General features: G+C 38.9%; 1 protein-coding gene across 2 annotated transcripts in view; it reads left to right on the top strand.

Annotated features, from left to right (window-relative positions):
- TRPM3 (transient receptor potential cation channel subfamily M member 3) overlaps nucleotides 1–27,071 on the top strand; it is a 529,690-nt gene that overhangs the window by 280,966 nt on the left and 221,653 nt on the right. Inside the window, exons 6-7 of one of the 2 annotated variants that reach the window (XM_047767762.1) lie at nucleotides 2,586–2,757; nucleotides 21,592–21,666. In XM_047767762.1, the coding sequence (XP_047623718.1) occupies nucleotides 2,586–2,757; nucleotides 21,592–21,666 (247 nt within the window). The remainder of the gene's footprint in view (nucleotides 1–2,585; nucleotides 2,758–21,591; nucleotides 21,667–27,071) is intronic. The other variant, XM_047767761.1, reaches the window with a different exon arrangement.

Here is a 27,071-nt window from a genome sequence, read left to right as displayed (position 1 = left end):
GAAAACGTTACTTTCAGTGATAGCCTTTAGGTTCTCAGGAATGAGAAAAAATACCCTATGTCTCAAATAGGACAAGTGTCTGGGGTTCACCATCACACATAATATAACACTGTGTATACTACGCATAGTGTAACACTAGATACACTGTCTCATGCCCCTTACAGAACTGCTTTGGGGTTTCCTTCTTCTTAGCAGGCAGCCTTGAGGAACTGCTGTTGTGAAAGAAAGAACAGTAACCTAAAGCTTTTGTGTGTGTGTGTGTCCAAGAGTACAAAAAAGAGGCACTTTAAGAATAGCAGAAAGTCTTTCTGCAAAGCCTCTTTCAACAAAGCATTAATATTTATTAACTTGCACTCTTCTGTAGAATGAATGTTTTATGATCAAAAATGAGTAGCAACAAAATGGGAATTTTAACCACAAGCAACCTACTCTTCCAGTGATAAAGAACTTCAGGATGGAGTTAGCCACCCTGTCTCCCTGTTTTGAGAGGACTCTCATTCACTTATCTAGACAAAGGAGTAATTGAATACTGCTCTATGTGATTACTGGAAACAATACTCAAAGTTATGGGCTTCCTTTATCGATAAGAGCCAACTAGAATGAAGCTATGAATTAATGTTATATTAATGCTACATTAACAAACAGGGACATATATTAAAAGGGCTGAAGGATATTTCAAAAGCTCAGAATTACCCATTTTAAATTTAGATTAGATCAATTCCCAAACAATTCTGATAAGAGAGGGTTTTATTTTTCAACTTTGAATAAAAGTGTGTCTGTCTCAATATTTTTTTAATGAATGCATTCACTATTTATTGAGTAGATTCTGGGAACATAGAAATGTGGCATTTTGATATCAGCATCAAGGTCTCAAATATGACTTTTATGAGATCTTTCCTATTGACAGCTGCTTTTACTAAATCACTTTGTAATTCCTTTAGCAAACTGCTCAATCTTACTATAGCTTTTCATGGTGAGTTATTACATACTTAAACAAGAGCATCTCAACTCTATAATTAATGTATACAATGCATAAAGGCACAGAAATAAATACCCCTCAGCATTTATTTCCATCCTGTCAATTTCAGTGAGTCAGTGCAGAGATCACCATATGGCAAACATGTAACAATGAGTTTGTTGAATATTCCTTTTTCATAGTCATGAGTGATATTTCTACCTAAATATTTTAGGAGTAGATTTCCAGCATATCATCTTGATTCCATTGTGTCTAAGCAGTCTGGGAAAGGAGAATAAGCGTAGATTTTGGAATCAGGCAGACCTGGGTATGAATTCTGAGTCTGTGTGTAGCAAACCCTTATAGAATTTTTTTTTTGTCTTTTTTGTTGTTGTTGTTGTTGTTGTTGTTGTTGCTATTTCTTGGGCCGCTCCCGCGGCATATGGAGGTTCCCAGGCTAGGGGTTGAATCGGAGCTGTAGCCACCGGCCTACGCAAGAGCCACAGCAACGCTGGATCCGAGCCGCGTCTGCAACCTACACCACAGCTCATGGCAACGCCGGATCGTTAACCCACTGAGCAAGGGCAGGGACTGAACCCGCAACCTCATGGTTCCTAGTCGGATTCGTTAACCACTGCGCCACGATGGGAACTCCATGAATTTATTTAACCTCCATTTCTGTTTCTTCATCTACTAAATAAATATAACAGCATCTATGTTGTAGGATTGTTGCAAGGAATATAAATGATGTTATATAAAGCAACTAGCTCACAATAGGTTTGGCTTTTCTTTTTGTATCAAAATCTAAAAGGGCGCACTAAGAACTGTTCTGTTTTAGGTAGCATAATTTAATAAGAAATTAAAATTACACAATGAAAAATAAGACAGGAATAAACATTTTGGACCTTATATTTGTCTCATGAGACAGTTATTTTATATTCACCATTTCCACTTAAAGTGTCTAATAAGAGTGTAGATTTTTAAATAAAAGGCATTGAAATTGTATGGGCTTGACAGGAAAGACCACTCCCCTCCCCCACCCCCATCCCCTACCCTCCAGTATACTCCAGAGGCATAATTGCTCTTCTGTGCCTATTAGAGTATGGGCGTGATGAAGAGGATACAGAAAGAAACAAAATAAACGTAAAAATTATTTTTGGTTTATCAGCATAAAAATGATAACCTTCAAAAATGAGATCCTGCCTGTTTAGCACTGGGAACTATGCCTAGTCACTTGTGATGGAACATGATAATGTGAAAAAAAAAGAAGAATGTATACATGTATGTGTAACTGGGTCACCATGCTGTACAGGATTTAAAAAAATAAATTAAAGGTAAAAAAGAAAAATGAAACAATCATTCACCTGTTAGTTTTTGAGTACAAACTCTAGTTTCTGCTTGAACCCAGAAAAATAAATAAATACATAATCTTTTAAGCAGACTCTTACTTTGAATGGAACATGTACTGTAAATCTTGCTTCTGCCCAGAGCAATATTAGGAAGAGTATATAGACTATCCTTTCACTGTACCAAAGAATTGATTTTCCTTCTCTCTTTCTTTCCTGCCTGTCTGGTTCTCACATTTTGCTCTTTTCTCTGACTTCTGCCCCTTGCTTTTGATATTTTGCAGGTTGTCCGGCCATATCAGACCATGTCCAATCCTATGAGCAAGCTCACTGTTCTCAACAGCATGCATTCCCACTTCATTCTGGCTGACAATGGGACCACTGGAAAATATGGAGCAGAGGTGAAACTCAGGAGACAGCTGGAAAAGCATATTTCACTCCAGAAGATAAATACAAGTAAGTTGGCCGCTGTTTCCACTCATGCTTCACAAGAAATTATGCTGAAAGTCAGTAAACGTGAGCAAATTTCGAACACAGAAAATATTTCTACTGGGCTAGAGATTAGAATTAGAGGAAGTCATCCAGAGGAGGATGATTGGAGGAGGCGTGAGAAATGATTACACAATTAGTGAACTCAGGCTCATCTATTATACATGAAAAATTCAACTGCATCTGGGGTTTGTAAATGCAGATCAGCTTTTCTTTCCAAATTTTTTTCTACATCCTTTACACAATATTCTAAGAAGGAAAAGCACCCTGGAGATTTTTTTTTCCTATTTATTAAGCTATTTTTGGTAGCTAAAAAAAGAAAAAAATCAGGTTTTGATGTTAGCATAGATCTGGCTGTGCAAAGGCATTTCAAGGGAACTGACATTCTCTAAACTAAAGCATAATATGTAACCATCTTGATGAAACTTTAATTCTGTCTCTAATTTTATGTATGTATTCATTCACTGTCTCTAGATACATACATATTTAGATATATGTGTATATTTATGGGTACCATGTAATACATTGCCCATAGTTACACTAAAATTATCTCTTAAGTACTTATGTGTTCCATGTTGTATTTATTGTGTACCCATTTAATAATAAAAAGGTAGCATTGTAAAAACAGCAATGCTGTCCAGATCACTAAATGGCTTGCATTTAAATGTGATGGAGGTATGAAAATAATCTACTGTCCTGCCTCACAAAATAAAATTAAATTTGTTTTCACAAAGAAGCACATGCCTTCATGGCAGGCTCAAACTTTGTGGTAAATGTATGTTCCTCAGAGAAACTTGTGTTTAATTGATTGAACTTTCAAAGCCTGCAATTCCAAATAGCAAAAGATTCTCTTTGGCTAAATAAGTTTTCAGAAGTCCAGTGTAATATGATTCAACATGTACAAATGGCTTTTCTTATCTCTCATCTTTGCTCTGCGTCTGTTCAGAATGGATTTTCCATAATATCACCACCTTCCTCCCAAAACTGGAATATTCAGCGTATAACTTCTCTTTCCTAGACTCTCTCTTCTGGTTCCACCTTTTAGGAGCTATTACTGTTTAAGCAGTTTCATACTTCATCTTTTTCACAGAGAAGTCTGGAATAATAAATTTTGGTGTAGATCTGAAGTCAAATTTGTATTAGAAAACTCTCTTCTGTCTCAGAGAGAGAAAACAGAGGATCATCCAAAGGTAAACATCTTTTGGGGAAAAAAAGTAGAAAACACTAGAAAACTAGCCAGAAACCAGCAGAGATTGAAATTAACATAGTACTATGGCCAATGGGTGCTAGATTTTATTATTCTGAAATTGAATTTTATTACCACATTTGATAGAAAGGGCAAATCCTATATAATTAATGTTATCTATTTAGGTTTTTATAGGTCAGAGCCTTACTTTTTTTAACACTGGCAGGTTAAGAATGAGCCCCAGTAGGAGTAACCTGAAAGCTAAAGGAGATGGGAGCAGGGTGGACAAAGAGAAAATGCAGGGTCAAATTCACCGCTTAGTAATGAGACCAAATTTGTCCGGACATATAAAGCATGTTATTGTGCCAGGTCCTAGTGGAAGCTGGGCCACATGGAGGGCTAGGTGTGTGGTTGCATACGTTATTCACCCAGTTAATGTGGTGCTAGCAGGAGTTAAAACCCAGCCAGGGCTCTGTTTGCCAAGCCCTGTGCCTTATGGGCCTGAGAAAAGGATACTTTTTCCTCCCAATGGTCATCCCAGTGGGGGCACCCTTTTGTCATTCCCGTGCCTGGGGAAGTGCCTTTCTCCAAAGTTCACAGGGGTGCTGTATATGGGGTTGGCTCTGCAGGAGAGGCTCATGGACAGTAGCTGGGCCTCAGTGAGGGGCAGAGCCTAGCAGAACAGTCAGAGAACAGACAAAGCTGATGGTCAGGGAATCCGGGATGCTGGAGGAGCCAAGACTCTGTGCACATGCATCAGGCCACTCATATGCCACTGGACCCTTGTGAGAACCCCAAGGCAGGTAGTGTCATGCAAACACATTGACAGGTGGCATCCCACTCAAGGGTCCAGGGCTCAGAGTAGGAGATGAGCACAGACCCAGGAACCAAGCTGAGGCACAAGATTGAAGAAGCTGATTTAAGACTCTGAAATGCTCTAAGTCCACAAACAGGATTAGGCCTTAGATCTGGGGTAGAGGCTGAGCCCCTAGGTTGGCTTAATTAATAGTGGCTGAAAGAAGGTGGGGGCAAAGGGAGGTAAATATTCACTGCCATCATCATAACTTATAAACATAACTTTCTTCCTTGCTTTGGAGACTATATTTGGGTCTTAATAGGAATCTACGGGATCCCTTCAAGTGCAGAAATGAGATGGGAAGAAGCGAGGTAAAGATGCCCAGAGAGATCAGTGAGGTCATTAAAAGGCTCAGGGCCAAGCATTTGCCAGGAGCTATAGTGAATGATACCATAAGTTAGCTCTTCTACCACTTCTATCCTTGAATCTAGTTATGGGACCAGCTTGTCCACAGCTTCTAAGGGACTGTTTCAACTGTAGCATTCAAAGTCCCATGTCCCTGGGCCCCTCCATCCCAGGAAAACTGAGATTGTTGGTCACCTTCCAGGCGAGACTCATGAGTCATTAGTTCTATTTCTCTTTTACTTCATTCACCCTACAAAGCTGGGGAGGGGGGGTGCGGTGAGCAGCAAGGGCCTCAGAGCTTAAGGAGTGACCCAGGCTTCTGGAAACTGAGCAAGGTCTTGAGATCCCCATTCAGTTACAGCAAAGCAAAGGGCCCACTTTGCTTTCTAGAAGCTTTCAGAATAGGACTGACTAAGAAAGAAGGGGGATAGATGCCTTTGGAATGGATAAGCAATGAGATCCTGCTGTATAGCACTGGAAACTATATCTAGTCACTTATGATGGAGCATGATGGAGGATAATGTGAGAAAAAGAATGTATATGTGTGTGTGTGTGACTGAGTCACTTTGCTGTACAGTAGAAAATTGGCAGAACACTGTAAACCAGCTATAATGGAAAAATTAAAAACATTTAAATAAAAAAAAAGAAGGGGAAAATGCTGACCTGGTTAAAATAGGAAACAGTGGAAGTAAGAAGATAAACCTTTAATGCAGCCCAACTTTTTAATCTGTACACTCTTTTTTTTTCTTTATATCATAATTAGCAATATCATAGATCTTAACAAAAATAAATTTCTACTCTATAACCATCTTAGAAAATCCCATTTACTTCTTAAGCCCCTTCTTCAAAAGTTTAAGATAGCTAAAATACAAGAGGGTACTTCAATTTTGGGAAGGCCCAATTTAGTCTTCTGAAAATTAGATTCCCCCACCATGATACCACAAGAATAGTCTTACTACCTGTTACACATAGGCTGCCCCTGGGGATGTCTGAAGGCACTCAGCATTTTCATCATTAAAGTGCCATTCCTCCTCATCACTTAGGGGTGTCCTATATCATAGGTGTCTTTCCACAAGTTTGTTTTCTTGCAAAAATGACAATCTTCTGAAGAATATCTTCCTTCAATATTAAGTGAATCCTGTTCAGGAGACCTTTAAGCCTTTTCTCATCCACATGCTAACTATTAATAGTTATGCGTCACAAGCACCAGCATCTTAGGCTCTTTTCAGGACTCTAGCATCCAGTCTACCTTCCATCCTCTCCCTCCACTCATTCCTGCCATCAACCCTCCTTCCTGAAGTATTGTCATTGGTTACTGAAGAACTTCCTTGTTGTTAAAGGAGAATCCTTTCAGACATGAGCTTCCTAGGAACATTCTTCCATCTGCAATTTTCTAAACTTCAAATGTCACTTGCAAAGCCTCAACTGATCCCCATCATGCCTTTAGTAGACAAATATTTCCTGAATTCCTATTATGCAGCAGTCATGGTAAAGGTCTAGAAAGCAGAAGTAGGCAATTCATCGAGCTTAGTCAAGAGGGGCAAAAGGAGTAATATGTAAATAAAGAAATGGGTAAATATATGACGTCTGGTAGTGAAAGAGCTGTTAAGAAAAATAAAGCAGAGGAAGATATATATGTGCGTCATGTGTACATATGTCTGCATGCAGGCACACATGTGTGTTGGGAGAAGAGTTTAGATTAGGTGGTTAAAAATGGGCTCTATGAGGATGTGATGGATGAGGAGAGACCTGAATGAAGTAAGGGAGCCAGCTCTGGAAAGAATGCTCCAGGAAGAGTGAAAGCAGGAACAAAGACCCACGTATTTGATGAAGAGCATGGCCTTTATAAAGAGTTGGATTTTATCCTAACAGTTTTGGTCTGCCAAGTTACAGGATCTCCCGAGTGGTTTTAAACATCACTCTGCTATTGTGTGTGGAGATCAGACTGAGATAGGGGGCAAGATTAAAGGCAGTTTCAGTAGGCCATTGCCATAATACAGGGGAGAGATGACAATGTTTTGAATTAGGATGGTAACAGAAGTAGTAAAAAGTAGTTGGGTTCAAGTATATACATATACATTTTCTAAACTGATCTTTTTTTATGTGGCAAAATATACATAACATGAAATTTACCATCTTAACCATTTTTAAGTGTCCAGTTCATGATATGAAGTACATTTACCATGTCATGTAATCATCACTACTATACATCCCCTGAACTTTTCATCATTTCAAACTGAAATTTTATATGCATTAAATACTAACTCCCCTTTATTCCCTCCCTCCACCCCCTAGTAACCACAGTTCAACTTTATGTCTATGAATTTGCCTACTTTGGGTACCTCATGTAAGTGGATGCATACAATAGTGGTCCTAAAATATTTTGTAAGTAGAGCTCAAGAGGACTTGCTAATGAATTGAGCATTCAGGATAAGGAATGGACACATCAAAGGTGCTGCATGGTCATCCTTACATCAGTATATTCTTAAAAGATGAGGGCTGATGGTAGCCTCTAAGGAGTAAGTTTTTACAGAAAAGGAGAGGGAGTTAAGGATCAGTGTCTGAGGAGTTGGTACAAAGTCCTTGAGAGTAAAGGACATGATGAGATTCAGGGCACAAATGAAGAACATGGCCCTAAGCAGCACAGGGAGAGTTTCATCCTGGGTAGCAGGGGGAAGGCAGAATGTATGGGTGCAGATGTGGATGGGGTGGAGCATTTTCTGCTGGGAAGATCAGGTAGTTCTCTGTAGATGCCTTCTATAGCTAAAGAAATAATACAGGAGGTCATCAGCTAAGAATGCAGATGGGGAGGAGGCGTAGAAGGTTAGGGAGAAAAAAGGAAAAAAAAAAAAAAAAGAGTAGAGGCTGGGAGAGTGAGCTGACTAGGGAAATGTGGGATTGCTCACTTGGCATGTGTGGCCATAAACTTACAGTGGCATGAATCATCAAGGTTGTGTGCTTTTTTCCCAAGCATGTTCACCTTGAGTAGCGGAATAGGCATAGAGTTGGGTTGAGAGCCTGTTGGGGTTTTGCCAGGCAAGTACAAAAGAAGAGGCAAAGGAGTCAGGCTATATATACTCTATATACCTTCATCCCAGGAGTATTACCAGTGTCTGGATGAAAGCAGCGCTTTCTCACCCACCCATTCATGAGAACGTAGAATCATTCATCTAAAAGATCAGACCGAGGTGCAGAGAAGCGATTAAGAGAATTATCAAAGGTGACCCACACCTTCAGTTAGTATTGCCAAGTGTCGCATATATTAAGTTCAAACTATTTAAATAAATAAAGCTTTATAATAAGCAATCCATCCCATTTATTTTGTCATTGTTCACATATTCATATAACTCGAATCATGAGCACAGCGCTGAAAACTTAGTAGTTGCTCAATAGACGTGTGTTAGCTAAAAGGCTGAATTCCAAGTGTCTGCTCCAGAAAGTAGCTTATTGGTAGACTGCTGAGGCTTTAAAATCCCAAGCATATTTTCTGCATACATTTTTACTGTTAAAAAATGTCCAAAAATTGATAGAATAATAACCTCTGTGACTATCACCTAGACTCCACATTTATCTGCCCATAGCCAGTCTTGTTTCTCTGTGTATATACCCAGCCACATCCTCCTCTGAATAATTTTTATGGAAAGCCAGACAGCATATCATTTCATCCATAAGTATTTCAGTACCAAAGCATTTTTAACTTGTGTTGGCCCCGCCTAGGTTAGATGTTTTAGGTATTTCCTCAAGTCAGTAGCAACATAATGGCAAATATTAACCCAAGAATCCTTTAAAAAATTCTTTCAAAAAATTAAGAACTACATTATCGTATGCTAAAATTCATCTGAAAATTTTGACAATCATCTTTTCTAGTCCCAAATTCCACTCTTAGCTAACCCAAAAACATTTAAAATAAATATTACCTCCTACAATTCTTAAAAAGAACGATTAGAAAGACCCCCAGCAATTGTGGTGTTCCTTGAGGTGTTTGAAGGAAAGAATATAACTTTTGGGAGAAAAGGAAGCCCTTGCCTATTGCCAGGGCTATAAGCTGAGAGTGGCAGGGTGACCTGTGTATTCAGATCTTCATGGCTCTGGGATGTTAAACAAATTACCGTATGTCTCTCAAGACTTAGTTTCTGCATCTGTGAGCTAGGGATAAGAGTTTTTCATAATGTCATGATTAAATGAGTCAGCATATGACAGGATTCTGCATGTGACAATTCAGAAACATTGATTCTCTTCCTGCCTTCTTGGTGGCACAGCGATTCCCCAGTGGGAAACCATGTTCTGTGTTGATGAAGCCTGATGGGCTCCCAGAGATTCCAACCTGAGACCCAGGCATTCATTTGAAGCCCATCAGAATCTAGAATGTTTGTCAGAATGTCTTTACCACAAATCGAACCTGACTCTGCTTATTACATTAAGACCCTATATCCCTGGAGTTACAAAAAGGGTCCAAATAGAAAACAAGACTCAAAATTGTATTCTGAAGCACATTATAAAGCCTCTATTAACATTACTTTTTTTGTTGTTGTTGATATACAATGTTGTTAATTTCTACTGTACAGCCAATGACTTAAAGATACCTATATATATAGGTATATAGATATATAGATATCTATATATATATTCTTTTTCATATTCTTTCCCATTTGGGGGAGTAGGGAGGAGAGAATGGGGAAGTTGGGATTAGCAGATGTAAACCAGTATATATAGGATGGATAAACAAAAAGTTTACTGTATAGCATAGGGAACTATATTCAACATCCTGTGATAAAACATTACTTTTTAAAGAGTTAAGTGATTTAAAGTATTAATCATTGCAGCAATAAACAGAAAACTCTTGTTTTTTCAATATCGTTGAAGATATAAATTCTAAACTGTAGTTATTCCTCCTGCCAAGTAAAGAGTATAATGGAGAAAATGTAATATTTATTTAGAGAGTCAAACTATTCTAGTATATTGAATATCAGGTTTGCTGAACCTCTCTTTGAAGGTGTTAGAATTTAGGCTAAATGTGAATTGGCCCAGAACATATAAATTAGATTTATATACAGTGTTTAGATTTAGGCTAATATCAGACTTCCTTCTTATAATTTACCATTTTATTTAAAAAGGAGATTGGAGGAAGAGGACTGAAATCTAGTTCTTCATGGGCGGTAATCAATTAAAGTATTACTCCTATGTGTTTGAAGTTTATTTTAGGTTTGTCTGAATGCACAGTTTTATTCGGATAATATATCTAATTATATTGTGAACATTAACTTTGGTTGTGGAAAATTTCATTATGAGGCTAGTACTTTCTGACTCTGTCATCTTCATACTATAAAGTGAAATCTACTTCAGACTAAATCCAGTCTAAGGGCTGTGTCCCTGTGGTGGTCATTATAGATGCACCTATTTTGCAGTACTAATTAATGGGTAGGTTTTGATTTTTGTAACCAGAGCTTTTGCTACTGTCAGGGTTTTCTTGAAAGAGAATTTGATGCTTTGCATTTTCTTTACCCCAGAGTAACAACTGGCATTTGAGCATAGCCTCACCTAATGAAGGCACCAAAAATACTTTTCTCCAAAGCAGCAGATTAAAATTGGCTTGGCAGTTTTAAATAAACAAGTTGCAGAAATAATCACAGAATTCACAAAACACAATCGAATTTGATATTTGAGGATATTGCTATTTAGAGTTCACTGCAGGAAAAAAAAATGTTTTATTATGTAGTCCCTAAGCTGACACACCTATTCATATGTGATTGTGTGCTTACTCACACATAGTGATAATAATATCTCCCAGGAGCAGAGACTATCATCCCCAATAAGTTATGCCTTATTGTGGGAACAGAAGTTTACCCTTTCCACTGAGTTTTTTGGTACATGAGCCCCCAAAACAGGCTTATCCACAGAGTGCTTCAATGTGGGTAAAGTCCTAAGGTTCCAGGAGATTTTATTTTAAAAAGATTCTCTCTGTGAGGTGAGTCATCAACTTAATGCACTTTGTTTCAGTGAATTCCCATAATCAGAAAAAGTGTTCATGACTGTGTCCTCATTCGTTTACCACGATTTTGTGGTGTTAATTCTTAAACATGACTGTGATAGTTTTCAACTAGGGTGACACTGCCTCCCATAGGAGACATTTCAAAATATCAGGGGGATTCGGTGGGCATGATTTCTGGTGTTCCTAACAGGACAAGAGAAGAGGTGAGAATGTTAATATTGAACCCATGTTGGACAAATTCACATGAAGAATTACCTGGACTAATTGCCAGTCACATCTCTTAGGAAACACTGCTCTGAGTATGTTTCCTTGAGTTCTTTTATTTTTTTTCTAAATCTTTTCAATAGCCCACAACTGATTTGGCAGGGCCACAGCCTTCTGAGATACTCTTGTCCTGGTCTAAAGACCTGTAGAAGAAGTAGCAATAGTGAACCAGCACTGAGATTTAAAATACCTAACCTGTGAAGACTTTAGTATCCTCAGTCAACAGTATCAGCCCTGGCAGATCCTTCAGATCCTAACATCCCTTTTTTGTTGGAAGTTCTTCCTTATATCCAACTTCATTTGCTCTGAATCTGTTCTCTTCTGAGTGAGAACCAAAGTCATCATCTATGTGAGAGCTCTCAGTGTATCTGAAAACTGTAAATGGACTTGAATTGACCTTTCTGCCATAATGACTCTAAGGAAGCTTTTCATTTGAAGAGACATGCCGACCTGCTTAACAGGCAGAACTGACTTAAGAAGTAAATCAGAATTTCCAGTTGGGCAGCACCCACTCTTAACGCCACTGCTTTGAATGTTTCAGGCTCAGTGACTTCAGAAATGTGCTCAGTGCTGGGGGCTCTTCTGTCAGAGTCCTAGATGTTCAGAGAAATCCCACAGTCCATAGTTATTAGCTAATTTGGGGGTAGAGGCAGACGCACAGAAATCTGGTTGCTTTATCTGAGGTCTTTGGAGAGCCTACACACTAAGTGTTCACTGCCTGAGGAATATTTTAATAAACCAAGGTTCTAGGAGAATAAAGAGTTTGAAACTAAATACAAAGAGACCACTAACTTTTAATCTATAAATTACTGATAATTATTTTAGATATAAGGGAGCAGGGCAGAAATATAAATCTTGAGTGAATGAATAAATTCATGACATAAAATGCCATAAAGCAGTGGTTTTTAAAAATTCACATTCCGAGAGTTCCTGTTGTAGCTCAATGGTAACGAACCTGACTTGTATCCATGAGGATGTGGGATTGATCCCTGGCCTCCTCAGTGGTTTATACATCTGGCATTGCCATGAGCTGTGGTGTAGGTCGCAGCTTGGATCTGGCATTGCTGTAGTTGTGGGGTGGGCCTGCAACTACAGCTCTGATTTGACCCCTAGCCTGGGAACCTCCATATGCCGTACCTGCAGCCCTTTTTTTAAAAAAAAAAGAGAGATCACATTTCATTTCTGATATCTGAAGTGTAATGGACCTCTTATATGTATTATTATTTTACTATTGTTAAATTATGAAGCTGAATTACCCTGGAAATTTGACATAGATTATCTACAGGATACTTTTGGCATCTTTACTATTAAATTCTTACAATTTACCAACCTCTCTGATGCCAAAACTAGTGTTAATATTATGCATTGTAAGTGTTCAATAAAGAATTATTGATTTGACCCAGTCATATTATTATGTGAAATGTATTTAGAGTTTCAAAAAAATTCCAAAAGTATATCAGCAATGGCAGCATAACTGAAATAAGCAGATGGCTCCCAGGGCCTATTTTAAAGGATTATAGTCATTTATACATAAGTAAATATCTTAAATACTACATACATTATTTATTTTTATTCTTACTATGGTTGTTAAGTAAGTCTTATTTTTTTTGTTTTTATACCAAATATTGAAAGGCCAAGTCTAAGTATCAACAATAGCACAGAGATGGAGGCAGGTAGCAAAGGAGAAGTCTAAGGTGCGAGTTCCATGAGCATTTCCTTGGAATGTTTTCCATTTTGGAGTAAGTTAGTGTCGGCATGAAACCATCAGGTTCCCATGCCCATGAGTGACATTGTAAACCTAGTGTAACACTGAGCCTTAGTACAGCTTGGACCATTTTACATTCATGAAGATACAGATTCTGCTGCTGTAACAGTGTCTCAAAACTATAGATGCCTAAATGAGACAGGAGTTGGATTTATTTTTTATTTTTTAATTTTTATTTTTTCTTTTTAGGTCCACACCTGTGCCATATGGAAGTTCTCAAGCTAGGGGTCAAATTGGAGCTACAGTTGCCGGCCTACACCACAGTCACAGGAACACTGGATATGAGCCATGTCTGCCACCTACATCACAGTCACTGCAGTGCTGGATCCCTGACCCACTGAGTGAGGCCAGGGATTGAACCCGCATCCTCAGGGATACTAGTTGGATTCATTTCCACTGTGCCACAATGGGAACGCCAAGAGTTGGATTTTTTTATCATTATGATTATAGTTAATGTACAATGTTGTGCCAGTTTCTGCCATACAGCAAAGTGACCCAGTGATACATATATATATATACATCCCCTTATATTATCTTCCATCATTGTCTATCCCAAGAGACTGGACACAGTTCTCTACGCTATACAGTAGGAGAGAGAGTAGTTTATTCCTTACACATATGTTATTCTGAACATGAGTCCAGACCTGATGTGGTAACCTCACAGTATTGGGGACCCAGACTTCTTCTTTCTTTTTCTCTGCCCACCCTGTTTTCATGGTCCCAGAAAGCTCACCATCACACCTACATTCCGACGAGAAGGAATAAGAAAAAAGGAGTGAGGGAAAGTCATAACCCTTTGGCACAGTGAGAAAGTCATTTACATCATTTTGGCTTGTGTCCTACGTGCCAATATTTGGTCTCATGTTTACACCTAGCAAAAGGGGGATTCAAAAATATCACCTTTATTCTGGTCAAGCAGCTAAAATTCTATCACTATGAAGGAAAAGAATAGATATTAGGGTTTTTGATACACCTCTCCATCATAACATTCCAAATGGTTATTAAGAATTGGCTAGAGTTGGCACATGAGTTAAAACACATCTCCCATTCAGGAGGAGTTCCCATCATGGCTCAGCAGAAACAAATCTGACTGGCATCCATGAGGATGCAGGTTCAATCCCTATCCTCATTCAGTGTGTTGGGTATCTGGCATTCCCATGAGCTGTGATGTAGGTCACAGATGTGGCTCATATCCTGCATTGCTGGGGCTGTGGTGTAGGCCAGCAGCTACAGCTCCGATTCGACCCCTAGCCTGAGAACCTCCACATGCCACGGGCGCAGCCCTAAAAAGACAAAACAAAACAAAACAAAGGAAAAACACATATCTTCTATTCATAAATAAGATACACCTACATGTTCCAGTGTGTTCATTGTGGAGCTTTGTCCATAAATAACTCTTGTAGTATATGCTTCCAATTTTGCCCTTTCACTCTTCACCTGTGAGTTTCTTAGTGATATGTAATTGAAGATTCTTGCACTGGCTCTGGAAATTGTATTTCCCCCTTGAAATTGGATTGAGACAATTGTACATTGTTGTCTAAACATATGTACATTATTTTAGACCATCCTTGTTTAGTTAACATAATAGGTTAACTCATATAGTTCCTCTTAGCCTCAAAGTAATTGCACATGCCCTGCCATACATAATTTATGTTTGTTCCATAATGGATCCATAGCCATTTATTTTCTTGCACATCATTTGCGATCTTTTTAAAACCTAAATATTAAAAGTAAATAGAACAGATTCAGTTCTGTGTTTCTATGACAATGTACTTAATATTTCAAAGATAAATCCTGAAAAATAATTGTCATGTGACCTACACATGACTATACTTTTGGTAACAGGTAGTAGAATGGAGATTGGTCACTTCTCAAATCCTTCCTGGGGATGAAGGCTTATCTCTGGACCTTGGCCCTTTGGGGAATAAGAACAAGAAACCCATCTTAGGGGATAAGGGCAGCCCATCTGCCAAGGAAACAAAGCAGATGCATCTGTGAGGGATTTAAAGCTTTCTTATGCCAATTATCCAAGTTGACATTCTACATTTTAATAACTCTGAAGTGATAACGAGTAATCTGGCAAAATACAGCTGAAGGGCTCTTTAAAACTTTTGAATGCCTGTAAATATATAATTGAGAGTATTTGCCAACACAGTTATAGAAAGATCAGTTAGCAGATCGTCTCTTAATAAATGGCGAATTGTCACCTTGTTTTAGAGACTGAGAAACGTGTTATTATTGATCCAGCCTTAGTTAGTTTTTCTTATTGATTTTAGCTTGTGTTACTCGGTAAAACCTAGAAGGTAGAGCTAAAAATGGTTGGAGTTTCCTCTCTATCTATTTAAGTGAATAAAGCCTAGGTGGATCTGTTGCCATACAGGTTTAATGAAACAACAGGCAAACACTTTGAAAATAAATCTCACCTTTCCTCTCTGGACAGTGTTTGTATAGAACAGGTTCCTTATCTATGCCTTTCCTAGTATCTTTACCTTTATCTTTTTATAATATCAAATTCAGAGCTCTTGTGATTTCCATTCATACAAATTAAGTTTTTATAAACATTAGATTCAGTGTTTAGAAACCCCATTAGAGGAGTTTCCGTTGTGGCACAGCGGAAACGAATCCAACTAGGAACCATGAGGTTTCGGGTTTTAACCCAGGCCTTGCTCAGTGGGTTAAGGATCTAGCATTTCCATGAGCTGTGGTGTGGGTCTCGGATGCGACTAGGATCTTGCATTGCTACAGCTGTGGCGTAGGATGGCAGCTGTAGCTCCAATGGAACCCCTAGTCTGGGAACCTCCATGTGCTGTGGGTATGGCCCCAAAAAGCAAACAAAGCAAAACAAAACAAAACAAACAAACAAACAAACAAACAAAAAAACCACCACTAGAAAACAGTATAAATTCAAAAAAAGGAGAAGCAAAGAAAATATTTGCAACCATAACAAAGGGCTTATTTCCATAGTAGGCAAAGGGCTTCCACAAACCAAAATAAAAATCCTAAAAAAAAAAAATGGCTAAAATACATCAACAGGAAAATCACAGGGAAGGAAATACAAATACTCATCCTCACTCAGAATTAAAGAAATGAAAGTTAAGACAACAATGAAATGTTTTTTAAACTGTTTTTAAAACAAAATTTAAAAATAGTTGGTGTACATATGGAAATATTTACGGCAGGGTGTGCAAATTCGGACAACTTTATCTGGAAAGTAACTTGGCTGCTCCTATTAAATTTTGAGGTACATAGCCTTTGGTTCTGCAGTTTTCTTTTGGGAATTTTAATGCATATGTATTGTCATGTTGTTTACAGTAATAAAATGAAATAATTCAAAGATTCTCTAATAAGTGACTGCTTAAATTATATGTGGACATGCAGTGAAATGTTCTGAAGTTGTTAAGAATAATGCAGTAGCTCTGATTGGGCTCATATGGGAAGATATCCCTAAAAAGACCAAAAAAAAAAGCTCAAACATTTCTGTTTTTTAAATTATGTGTATATATAATACATATATATCGAAAGGACACAGGTGAACAATTACTACTCCTAGGGAGTCAGATTTGAAGTGGAAGGCGTAAGATGAGAACTGACACTTTCCAGTAATACCTTTTTAAAACCCCCATGTTGCTTTCTTGCAATTACCAAATAGAGCTTTTATGGAAGGAGGGAAGGAAGGAAGGAAGGAAGGGAGGGAGGGAGGGAGGAAAGGAGGGAGGGGTGGAAGAAGAGAGAGAGGGACAGAAGAGGGAAGAAAACTTGTGGTAATAGTCAGCCTATCCATGTACGGTGCTTTCTTCCCCCAAGTGTATGTTTATCATTCTTGACCTGTGGATAAGGAGCTGACACAGCTGTATTTGATTTACCTTGATTTCTCTTGCCCACTCAGTCTGCTGGCACTTCTTTGCTTCATCTAAGACAAAAGGAAGGAGTCAAGCCAGGAGACCTAAGGGAAGATGCTAAAGACATATCATGGAGAATAATATTCTCAAATCATATAAAGGATGTGTATAAAACATTAAAACCAATATAACAGTTTTGATGCTTGTATATGGTAGTGGCTGAATTCAGAACCTAAATTATCTTCCCTATTTGGAGTTGGTAAATGACAAAACAACCTAAATTTATTCCCAATGCTTAGCCATAACCAGATATCCTGGTATAAAAGGGCTACTGAAAATGCCCTTATTTTTATATCTCTACTATGAGTACAATTCAATAGAGCTAAATCATTAATTTTCCTTTCACTAGGCCCTTGGGCAGCCCAAAGTCCAGCTCCCCTCTCCATGGGTCCTACTCCTTGTGATGGAGCAGGCTCACTAAAGCTCATTCAAAAGCTGTTTCAGGCTGAATATTGTCTGCGGTGCTTGCAATGGGAAAAGTGCCTCCCACTATATTCTTGACTCCACTGTACTCTTAAGATGGTTTGTATGGAGCCAAAATATATGTCAGAAGTTCTTCAGCTTTTCGAAATGTGGCAAAAATAGGAACTCATTTTTGTCATTTTAAATAAATCCATTGTTTTAAATAAATAGTGATTATACTCTGTTGATTTCTCTTTGATAGTTCTTTTACTCTACCAGTATTTGTTTGTGCGCCCTACAATATACAAAGCACACACAAAATATATGTATCTTGTAGGGTGGAAAGATAAATAAGACATAGTTGTGTACTTGGAGGACTTAGAGTTTTACAAATAAACAATAGCTAGTTTTTGAGTACTAGTCTAAAACTTTACTAGAAATAACTTATTTAATCCTCTATGACCCTATGAAGTGAGTACCATAATTATCCCCATTGGCCAAATAGAAAACTGAGGCACAAAGAGGTCAAGTAATAGCCCCCAAGGTGAGACTGCTAATAAATGGCAGACCCAAGAAGTCTGCCTGCATCCATGCCCTTCCTCTCAGTATACAGAGGGCTACAATGTACAGTAGCAAGTGTTAAATCCTTTAATGATATGAAGTACAGTACAATAGGAATTCACACAGAAAGCATTTCTGGATGGAATGTTTGTGGGCGCGTGTAGCCACAGTATTCTCAGGAATATCTTTTTTTGTTTGTTTGTTTTTTGTTTTTAGGGCCACACCTGAAGCATATGGAGGTTCATGGAGGTTCCCAGGTTCGAACTGGAGCTACAGCTGCCAGCCTACACCACAGCCACAGCAATGCCAGATCCCCAACCCATTGTGCAAGGCCAGGGATTGAAACCTCATCCTCATGGATATTAGTCAGGTTCGTTTCTGCTGCACCACAATGTGAACTCCGTCTCAGGAATATCTTGATAGGTGGAATGTGGGCAATGGATTGCAAGCCATGCAGGTGAAAGCTTTCAACATTTAGTAATGTAGTTCACAGCATGTGTGCTAATTACATTTATTTTACTTTCATTAAATTGTTTATCCTAGCTGCATAGACAAAATTCAGGCTGCAAATATAAGTAAGGTCTACATGTGAACCAGACTTAGTTTTTAAGACACATATTCATCAAAATCATAAGGAAAAGGTATAGATGTTTCATCGTTTCTGTTTTATTGATGCTCCTTAATAGGTTGATGTAAAGGTAGAATATAGGAGTTCCCTTTGTGGCACAGCAAAAACGAAGCTGACTAGTGTCCATGAGGATGCAGGTTCAATCCCAGGCCTCGCTCAATGGGTCGGGGATCCGGCATTGCCATGAGCTCTGGCGTAGGTCGCAAATGAGGCTCAGATCCAGCATTGCTGTGGCTGTGGTGTAGACTGGCAGCAACAACTCCGATTAGACCCCCAGCCTGGGAACCTCCATATGTTTCAGGTGCGGCCCTCAAAAGACAAAAGGCAAATAAATAAATAAATAAATAAATAAAGCCCTCCATGCACCTGAACAAGCACTAAAAGCAGGGTACCTAGTGTATCAACCTCATTTGATGCAAAATGCTTAACCCTCTATTCTCCCATTTTTTTCCCCTTGAGACTATTTTTTCAACTGCATCTTGAAGGGTAAACAAGGAAATATCAAGACAATTGGGATCATAATCAGCTGACAGTGGATGTTCAGACATTTCCATTTTTAACCATGCAACAGATCTTCAACAAATCTGGTTGATCTACACTAAAATGTCATTTAACTTTTATTCATTAGGGCTTGGGAACTGGGGGAAAAAAGAAAGAAAACAAACATATCAGTGTGCTGTTCACCCTGCAGGAAAGACGTAACTAAGCCAATTTTGTGCTTTGTTCCTTAAACAAATGATTTTGTATTAAATTTATGGGAGGATTTGTGTTGTTGACTCTTTGAGGTTTTGCTCACAGAATTTAGCAAGCAGTCTCATTGTTGCACACAGTGGTACAGCGTGGCCTGGGGAGGTGTGTGCTCCCAAGCTGAATTTATGTTCTCAGGAACGTGCTAATTAGTAACTTTCTGGGAAATGGACAGTAATTACTCTTGGCTTGTTATTTTGCAAACTATTGAGAATCCAGAAGAACCAACCCTTATATTTTGTACTTTGAGGGATTTTGCTTTATGTCCCCAGTGAGTACATTCTTATGAAAAGGCAGCTCTGCCAAGTTATTCCTTAGTGCCAGTGAGGAATTACCAAGTGATGTCCCATGAAAAGTGGGTGAGACCCTACTATCAACAACCAGCTACCCTCAGATCAACCAACAACTAGCAACAACTGCCATTAAGTCATGGCTGCTCTAGAAGTCTGGCCTGATCCTAGGATACTATGGCTAGAAGACCTAACTTAAGGACTGTAACCTTCTGTAAATACTGTTTTAGGAAAGGAGCAAAAAAAGGGCAGGAGCAGATTCTCCTGAGGCCTAGATTTGAAATGAGATCCTGCCTGAGTCTTCTGTCCTAAAACTAGCTTGTTAGTAAGTTAGGGCCAGAGACATGATTTAGCATTAAATTTATCTCCCAGTTTGGGATAGAATCACTAAAATGGAGGAAATATATTATTATAACAAAATATCTTTGATGACTTTTTGTATAGATGGATAGATATGTTAGAAGTATAGAATATATATGACAGATATATATGACTCTGTGTATCTAATTGGTCATTTTCTTAGAGGATGAGAGAAGAGAGGGAAGTGAGGAAATCTCTTCAGTAAATAATATTAGGTATGTTGACACATTGGCATTGGCTTCAATTCCCCTTTAAAAGAAAAGAAGTATGTTAGCCTTGGAAAAAATACTTCTTTTAGGTCAAAAGTAGCTAATCACCTGAGAATAAGGCACATATCTTTAGAAATCAGAAAATTAGGGTTTTTTTGTTTGGTTTTTTTGTTTGTTTGTTTGTTTTTCTTTTGCTTTCCAAAGTGGCTGTAGCATTTTAATTGTTATTTCCCCAATACAATTTTTTTTCTACTGTACAGCATTAGTTTTAAAAGGAGGGAGGGAAGAATCCAGTTCTTATTCAGTCTTGGAAAACATAATTATTATTATCATTAGTATAACAACAACAAACATTTCTTGAGAATTTACTAAGTACAAAGTATTGTTATAAGAACTTAACATGGATTAAATCATTTAACCCTTTAACCTCTACAGCAGTTACTAGGCTGAAACAATTGAAGGATACTTCCTCCAGCAAAGAGGATTTTTTTAAATTTAATGCAGTGTAATGGTTTATGTATACAAAAGAATACTTATACATAAACATTAAATAATATTCTAATCTGATAATAAAGTAACACCATGAATCTATTATTTAACTTAAGAACTGAAACATTGCCAATATTATATATACCAGTATTATTCAACCTTATTCCATTTACCTGATTTCCCATCAGAAGTCATACTGTCTTAGATTTTGTCACCTCTTCCCATGCATTTTGATAGTAGTTTTATTACAAATGTATTTCTAAACATTATTATGGCAGCAGAGGAGTGTGGTGTGAGAAAGACTTAAGCTAAAATTGGTGGACTAAATCCTTGTTGGCTAGAGATGTTGTTTTTTTTTTTTTGTCTTTTTGCCATTTCTTGGGCCGCTCCCTGGGCTAGGGGGTCTAATCAGAGCTGTAGCCACTGGCCTGCACCAGAACCACAGCCACTCCAGATCCGAGCCACATCTGCAACCTACACCACAGCTCACAGCAACGCTGGATCCTTAACCCACTGAGCAAGGCCAGGGATCAAACCCGCAACCTCATCATTCCTAGTCGTATTCGTTAACCACCGAGCCACGATGGGAACTCCTAGAGATGTTGATTATAAGGACCTGTTTAACCGAAGGAGCAGTGAGACAAGTTGTGCTTGGTACAAAGGGCTGTTGGATGCTTTGCATAAATCTGAATATGCAACTTGGGTTGCCATCACACATGCAGATTTGTAAATTGGGCAGTCGGTCTGCTTTTTTAAAATGTGTATTTGACCATTGGGTTGTAGAAATTTCAAAGACTTTATTTTTTGACAGGATGCCTGCCGTTTTTCTCTCTTGACTCCCGCTTGTTTTATTCATTTTGGGGTAGTTGCCAATTAGACCCAATTGGTAAGTATAATTACTGGACCACATAAATTTCCTCCTGAACTCCAGCTGAGAAAATTAACCATAGAAATAATCATTTTCTTTATAAATCCCTAACACCATCCCTTCCTGTGATTGCTGCTTATCTCTATCTGTTCTAAGACATCCAACCATATCAGAGATTAACTACTCCCTTATTCATCATCCTAATAATACCACATAAGACAGATAAGAAATATAAATGAGCCTTCATGTCCCAGGCACTGTGCTAGCATTTTTATATATACTGTCTCTTTTAATAGTCACAAAACCCTTCAACATAGGAATTATTATCCTCCTTCTTTATAGTTGATGTAATGGCATCTCAGAGTAGTTAAGACCTTGTCTTATATCTAGTTAGTGGCACAGCTGGGTACAAACCTAGGCTGATGTAATTCTAGAACCTTTGCTCTTTTCATTCCATTTAAGGAAGCATTATTTCATTCAAAAAGACACCCCCTAAAATGTTGTTATGTAAAGTGGGTTTGGGGTCATTATTTCACTCAACAACTATATGAATACAAACTCCATGTCAGACATGGGCTGAATGTTGGTTCATTTGGGATTAATCATCAGCAGAACTCTAGGCAGAGGACAGTGGTTAGGGTCAAGATGGTAAGGAATTCGCATGAACAAGATGAGGAGGAAGCAGGACAGGGTGGTGGCATGGACTGTAGAAGTGAAGACAAACAGAGGAGCTCCTGACCGTGTACCCATGGCTACAGTCCTTCTCATGTGACTCGTGGACTTCCCTTTGTCATCCTATGCCTGAGAATATATGAAGGAGGCTGGGAAGGCAAAGGGACGTTCAATTGTCATCACTGGCATCTTTTTTGATCATTACACCATCATCCAATGCATCGGGGTAACCATGACATGAAACTTCCATCATTCAGCTCATAACTGTTCCATGAGATAACACCTCTGTAAGTTAAGGGTCATAGCAGAACTTTATCCAGGGAGCCTTGGAAGTAGGAAGCAGTGATTTTATATTCTTATAGATTGACAACCTGGGTTCAGATCACATGACTGGAAAAGGATGTTAAACTTTCTCTGGGCTGGTTACATATGTAACAGGAACATCTCATTGTCTTCATTGGATGCTTTAACCTGTACAGCCTGTTCACTCATACTTTTCACTATTGATAGACTCAACCAATCAAGTAGAAGACCATCCAAAATACAAATACCCAATACATGATCAGTTAGCTTTGGACTGTGATGACATGCCCTTTTGTAGATGCTCTGACCTGAATATGTTACTTAAAATTTTCTCTGCATTTTAAAGATTTTCTTCCCTCTAAAGAATAGGATGTATGAAGAAGACAGTTGCAGCTTAAACATCTGCCCTCTCTTCGTCTTAGAAAATGGCTTGGCATAAGTTGGCTGTGACACTAAATTTTTTGTCATTCCTTCATGCTTGTTAATGAAAAGTCATTGTCAATCAATACAATAATGGAGTCAAAAGTATCATACTGGGGGAGTAGATCAAATTTCAGTGAAAACTGTTTCTTGGTATTTGCCTGTTTATCTGATTTATTTCCTAATTCAAGCTCAGAGTCTTTCTTTTTTTAGAATGAGACCATTCTATGCTGGAATTCTCTCTTCAGTGGCTGGAATGGTTCTTGTAAACAAATGAGTTTGAACATGGAAACTGTCCATCACTCTGATAAGATCTTATGGGTTCTTTTACATGCAGGGAGGAATGTTGAGATCTTTCAGATTAGAGAGATTTGGGGTGCAAATGTTTTACTGGTATTTTGGTCTCAAAGTCAGCAAGGTATACTCTTGCTGCTCAGAACTAACAGGTTCCTTTCATGAAAACATAAACCTTCTTGATGGGATTCAGTCTCTTCCTCAGTTTCAGTTCTAATAGGAAGACCTTATATATCTTCTTATCTCTTGTTTTTCTAGCCTTCCCCTCCTTCTATAATGCCTGTGGATCTTATGTCCCACCCATTCCAAGCTACTTGCAGTTTCCTTTGAAAGACATACCCCTTTGAATGTGTTTTTGTCCCATTTTGACATTTGCTAAAATTCTAGCCTCTCCCAACTGTACTTATTGGCAAAAACTTACGCTCTTTAAGTCTCAACTTGAAAATCTTCTCTTTGAAATCCTATCAGAAACACACACACACACACACACACGCACACGCACACACACACACACACACAGATCCTCTAATACTCAGTTATTCATAACCCACATTCCCATGGCACTCTATAAATTCGTGGTGTTATAGTACTGCCTCTTAGGTAGAGTGGTTGTATGCCTGCCTGTACTGCCTTCTTATCACCTGTAGATTGTGAGCTCCCTGTGAGCAGAGCTTGAGTCATACTCACTTTTGTCACCCTGCAAATCTAGCACAGTGCCTGGCACATTCAGGTAGGTAGTGCTCAATAAATTTTTTATTGAAAATATCAACATTTGGTTTTCTGGCCTTATTTTTAACTCTCATTTCCAATGTGACATAAAAATATAATAGAAGAGTTTAGACACTAAAAGCTATACAGAAAGGAACATAATAAAACAATAATACAGGGAGTTCCTGGTGACCTAATAGTTAAGGACTCAGCATTGTCACTGCTGTGACCCGGGTTTGATCCCTGGCCCAGGAACTTCCACACACCACAGGTGTGGCAAAAAAAATATATTACCTAGATTCAGGGAGGATAAATAAACATGAATGGGTACAGGTGAAATGACCATCATGCATACTTCCAACTATCACAGGCATACAAGCACTTATTCTGGAAATTTGACCATGTTTCTGTTGAATTATGTATGTTGTTGAATCATTTCCATCTTGTGGATTTAGAGAGTCTAAGGATACCTTTTTTTTTTTTTTTTTGTAGCGGCCAATGCTGTCATGGCTTCATTATTTCCATTTACACAGAAAAAAAATAAGTATTGATTTTTCCCCACTTATCTAAAGTGATAATTGCCCATGGCTGCTTTTCAGTCTAGATTAGAATCAACCGCTCAGTAGAAATGCATAGCTAACATTAGTAAGTTAGACAAACATAAAATAGATGAGAACACTTGTGCTGACTAAGTACCTTTCTGCTATAATCAACAATTTTACAGTGGGATATATTTAGAGAAGATAAGGTATCTCATTCTCTAGGGGTCTGAAAACAATGGACTGAAATTTTAATTCACTGGAAATGGGGAGGCCAGGGAATTTGTCATAGGATCCTTTGAAGCTCTTCACAGGATTTAAAATAATTTGCCCATCCTTTCAAAATAGTGTTTGGACCATTTTAAGCCATTGACAGTAATGGATATAAAGGTAAAGTACATTTCATACAGGCTTGGAAAATGACTAGAAATAGGCTACCAAGATGTCAGTAATAAAGATGTCATAAGTTTTAACAAAATAAAAGTCTTTACCTTGAACCCTTGGCTAAAGATCATTAATTAGCTCCTGAGAAATATGAAAAAAAAAAACAAAAAACAAAAAACAAAAAACAACCATATGTTATGCCCTAATATTGGCCAAGTAAGCAAGCAGGGTTTTGTCTTTCGTTTTTTGGGGGTTTTGGCATCCATTGCTGAAGCAAATAAGCAGCTCTTAACCCTTACTGAACAGGCTGTTCCTGTTCTGCAAGAGGGTAGATTTCACAAGCTGCGTGGAGTCCCACATGCTGCAACCCTGCGGGCAAACACTCAGGCAGGAGAATCAACAGTTCTTGTTGGCTAATGAGCCTTGGCCTCTCTGGGTCCACATGGGGCTCTGTGGGCAATTCCTTCTGGAATGAGGCAGGGTGAAAAAACAGGTACAACCTCTGCTAGAACAAGGACTTGAGGATTGAAAAATCAGCTTTTCTGGTCATCAGACAAATCTGAGCTGAGCCTTCCCCATTAGCAACATTTCTTCCACCCAGAGAGAGAGAAACACAGGAGGTGAATATTGACCCTGGTGCACATCACAATTTATGATGAAATGGTGGAAGAGTCTGGGGAGAAGTGTAAGGTTCGCTTCACCCTCTACTACCATTCTTCAATTCTGTTTTCTTGGTATGCGTGGAGCAGGATTTGTTTTGTTCTGTTAATTTATTTGTTTCCATTATTCAAGGAATAAGAACTGTTGTCATGAGTATGAATTATTGTTCAGAAGTCTAGGTATGTAGGAAATGTCACATGATAACAGTTTTCCCTAATTCGAATGGGTCCAATTCCAAGCCTCCTTTCCATCTAGTTTTAGTAAATTCAGTCTTCATCTTTATTAGATCTCTCCCACCCTCTGTCTCTCTTGCTTTTCTCCCTCCACCTCCTCCCTCCCTTCCTCTCTCTCTATCCCTCCCTCCCTCTTTCTCTCCTCTGCCCCCACCTCTCTGCCTATTCCCTCCATTCTCTCCCCACCCTATCTCCTTTCTGTCTCCATATCCCCCTTTCTCCTGATTATAGTGGATCTGGAAAATTAGAGAAAGGCCTCTGAACCTCCCTTAGCCAAGGTAACCACTAATAACAACTTCCCAAGCCTGCTTGTTCCCTCCCAGGTGGGAGGCTCTGGTGCTCCCTCACCCAGGAAAGCCCATGGCATTTTGCTCATGACATTTTGCTGCAGCTGGAGTCCCATACCCAGGGCTCTGCACCCTCAGGCTCAGGACCCCAAGGTGCACTTCCTCTCAGACCAGACACCTCTGCTAACCCCACCCTATGAAGCATACATTTAGGTGAGAGGAGACAAAATAAATAGGTAAAATACATAGTGTACTGCATAGTGGTAAGTGCTGGGGAGAGAGGGGAAGCAGAGAAGGCAGAAAGGGGAGTACAGGGGAGGTGCTATAATTTTCAATAGAGTCAGGGGAGGCCTCCCTGAAAAGGGGACCTCTGACTAAAGATTTGGAGGAAGTGAGGGAGCAGGCTGTGTGATGTCTTGAGTGAGATCTTGTCCAACAGAGATAACAGCAATAAAAAGGTGCTGAGCTAGGAATGTGGGCCACGTGTTTGAGGAACCCAGGAGGCTTGTGTGGCCCCATGAACTGAAGAGGAGAAGAGGAAGCCACTGAGGGAGCAAGGACCAGGGCCAGGGAAGGCTAGAAGACCTCTGACTTTCACATTAACTCTGAGAAATGGGAGCTTGTGGAGTTTGAGTCCAAGGAGTAAGTGGTCATGTATGTTTCAACAGAATCGCTGTACCTCAGAATTGCTGTACCTACTAAGCTGAAAGTAATCTAAATTAGAAGCAGGGATGAGAGCAGAGATGCCAGTCAAGAGAAGATGGCAATAGTCCAGGCAAAAGGCAAGAGTGGCTTAGACTAAGGGTGGGAGCTGTTGAGGAGGTGAGAAGTAGTCAAATTCAAGATACAGTGTGGAGGTAGAGCAGGCAAGATTTACCATCACATTGGATATGGGGTACAGCACCAGATTTGGGGGGCTTATC

The sequence above is a fragment of the Phacochoerus africanus genome, chromosome 2 (assembly GCF_016906955.1).
Source record: "Phacochoerus africanus isolate WHEZ1 chromosome 2, ROS_Pafr_v1, whole genome shotgun sequence".
In the NCBI taxonomy this organism is placed as follows: Eukaryota; Metazoa; Chordata; class Mammalia; order Artiodactyla; family Suidae; genus Phacochoerus; species Phacochoerus africanus.
Note: the sequence above shows the minus strand (reverse complement) of the source record. Positions and strands in the feature narration are given on the sequence as shown.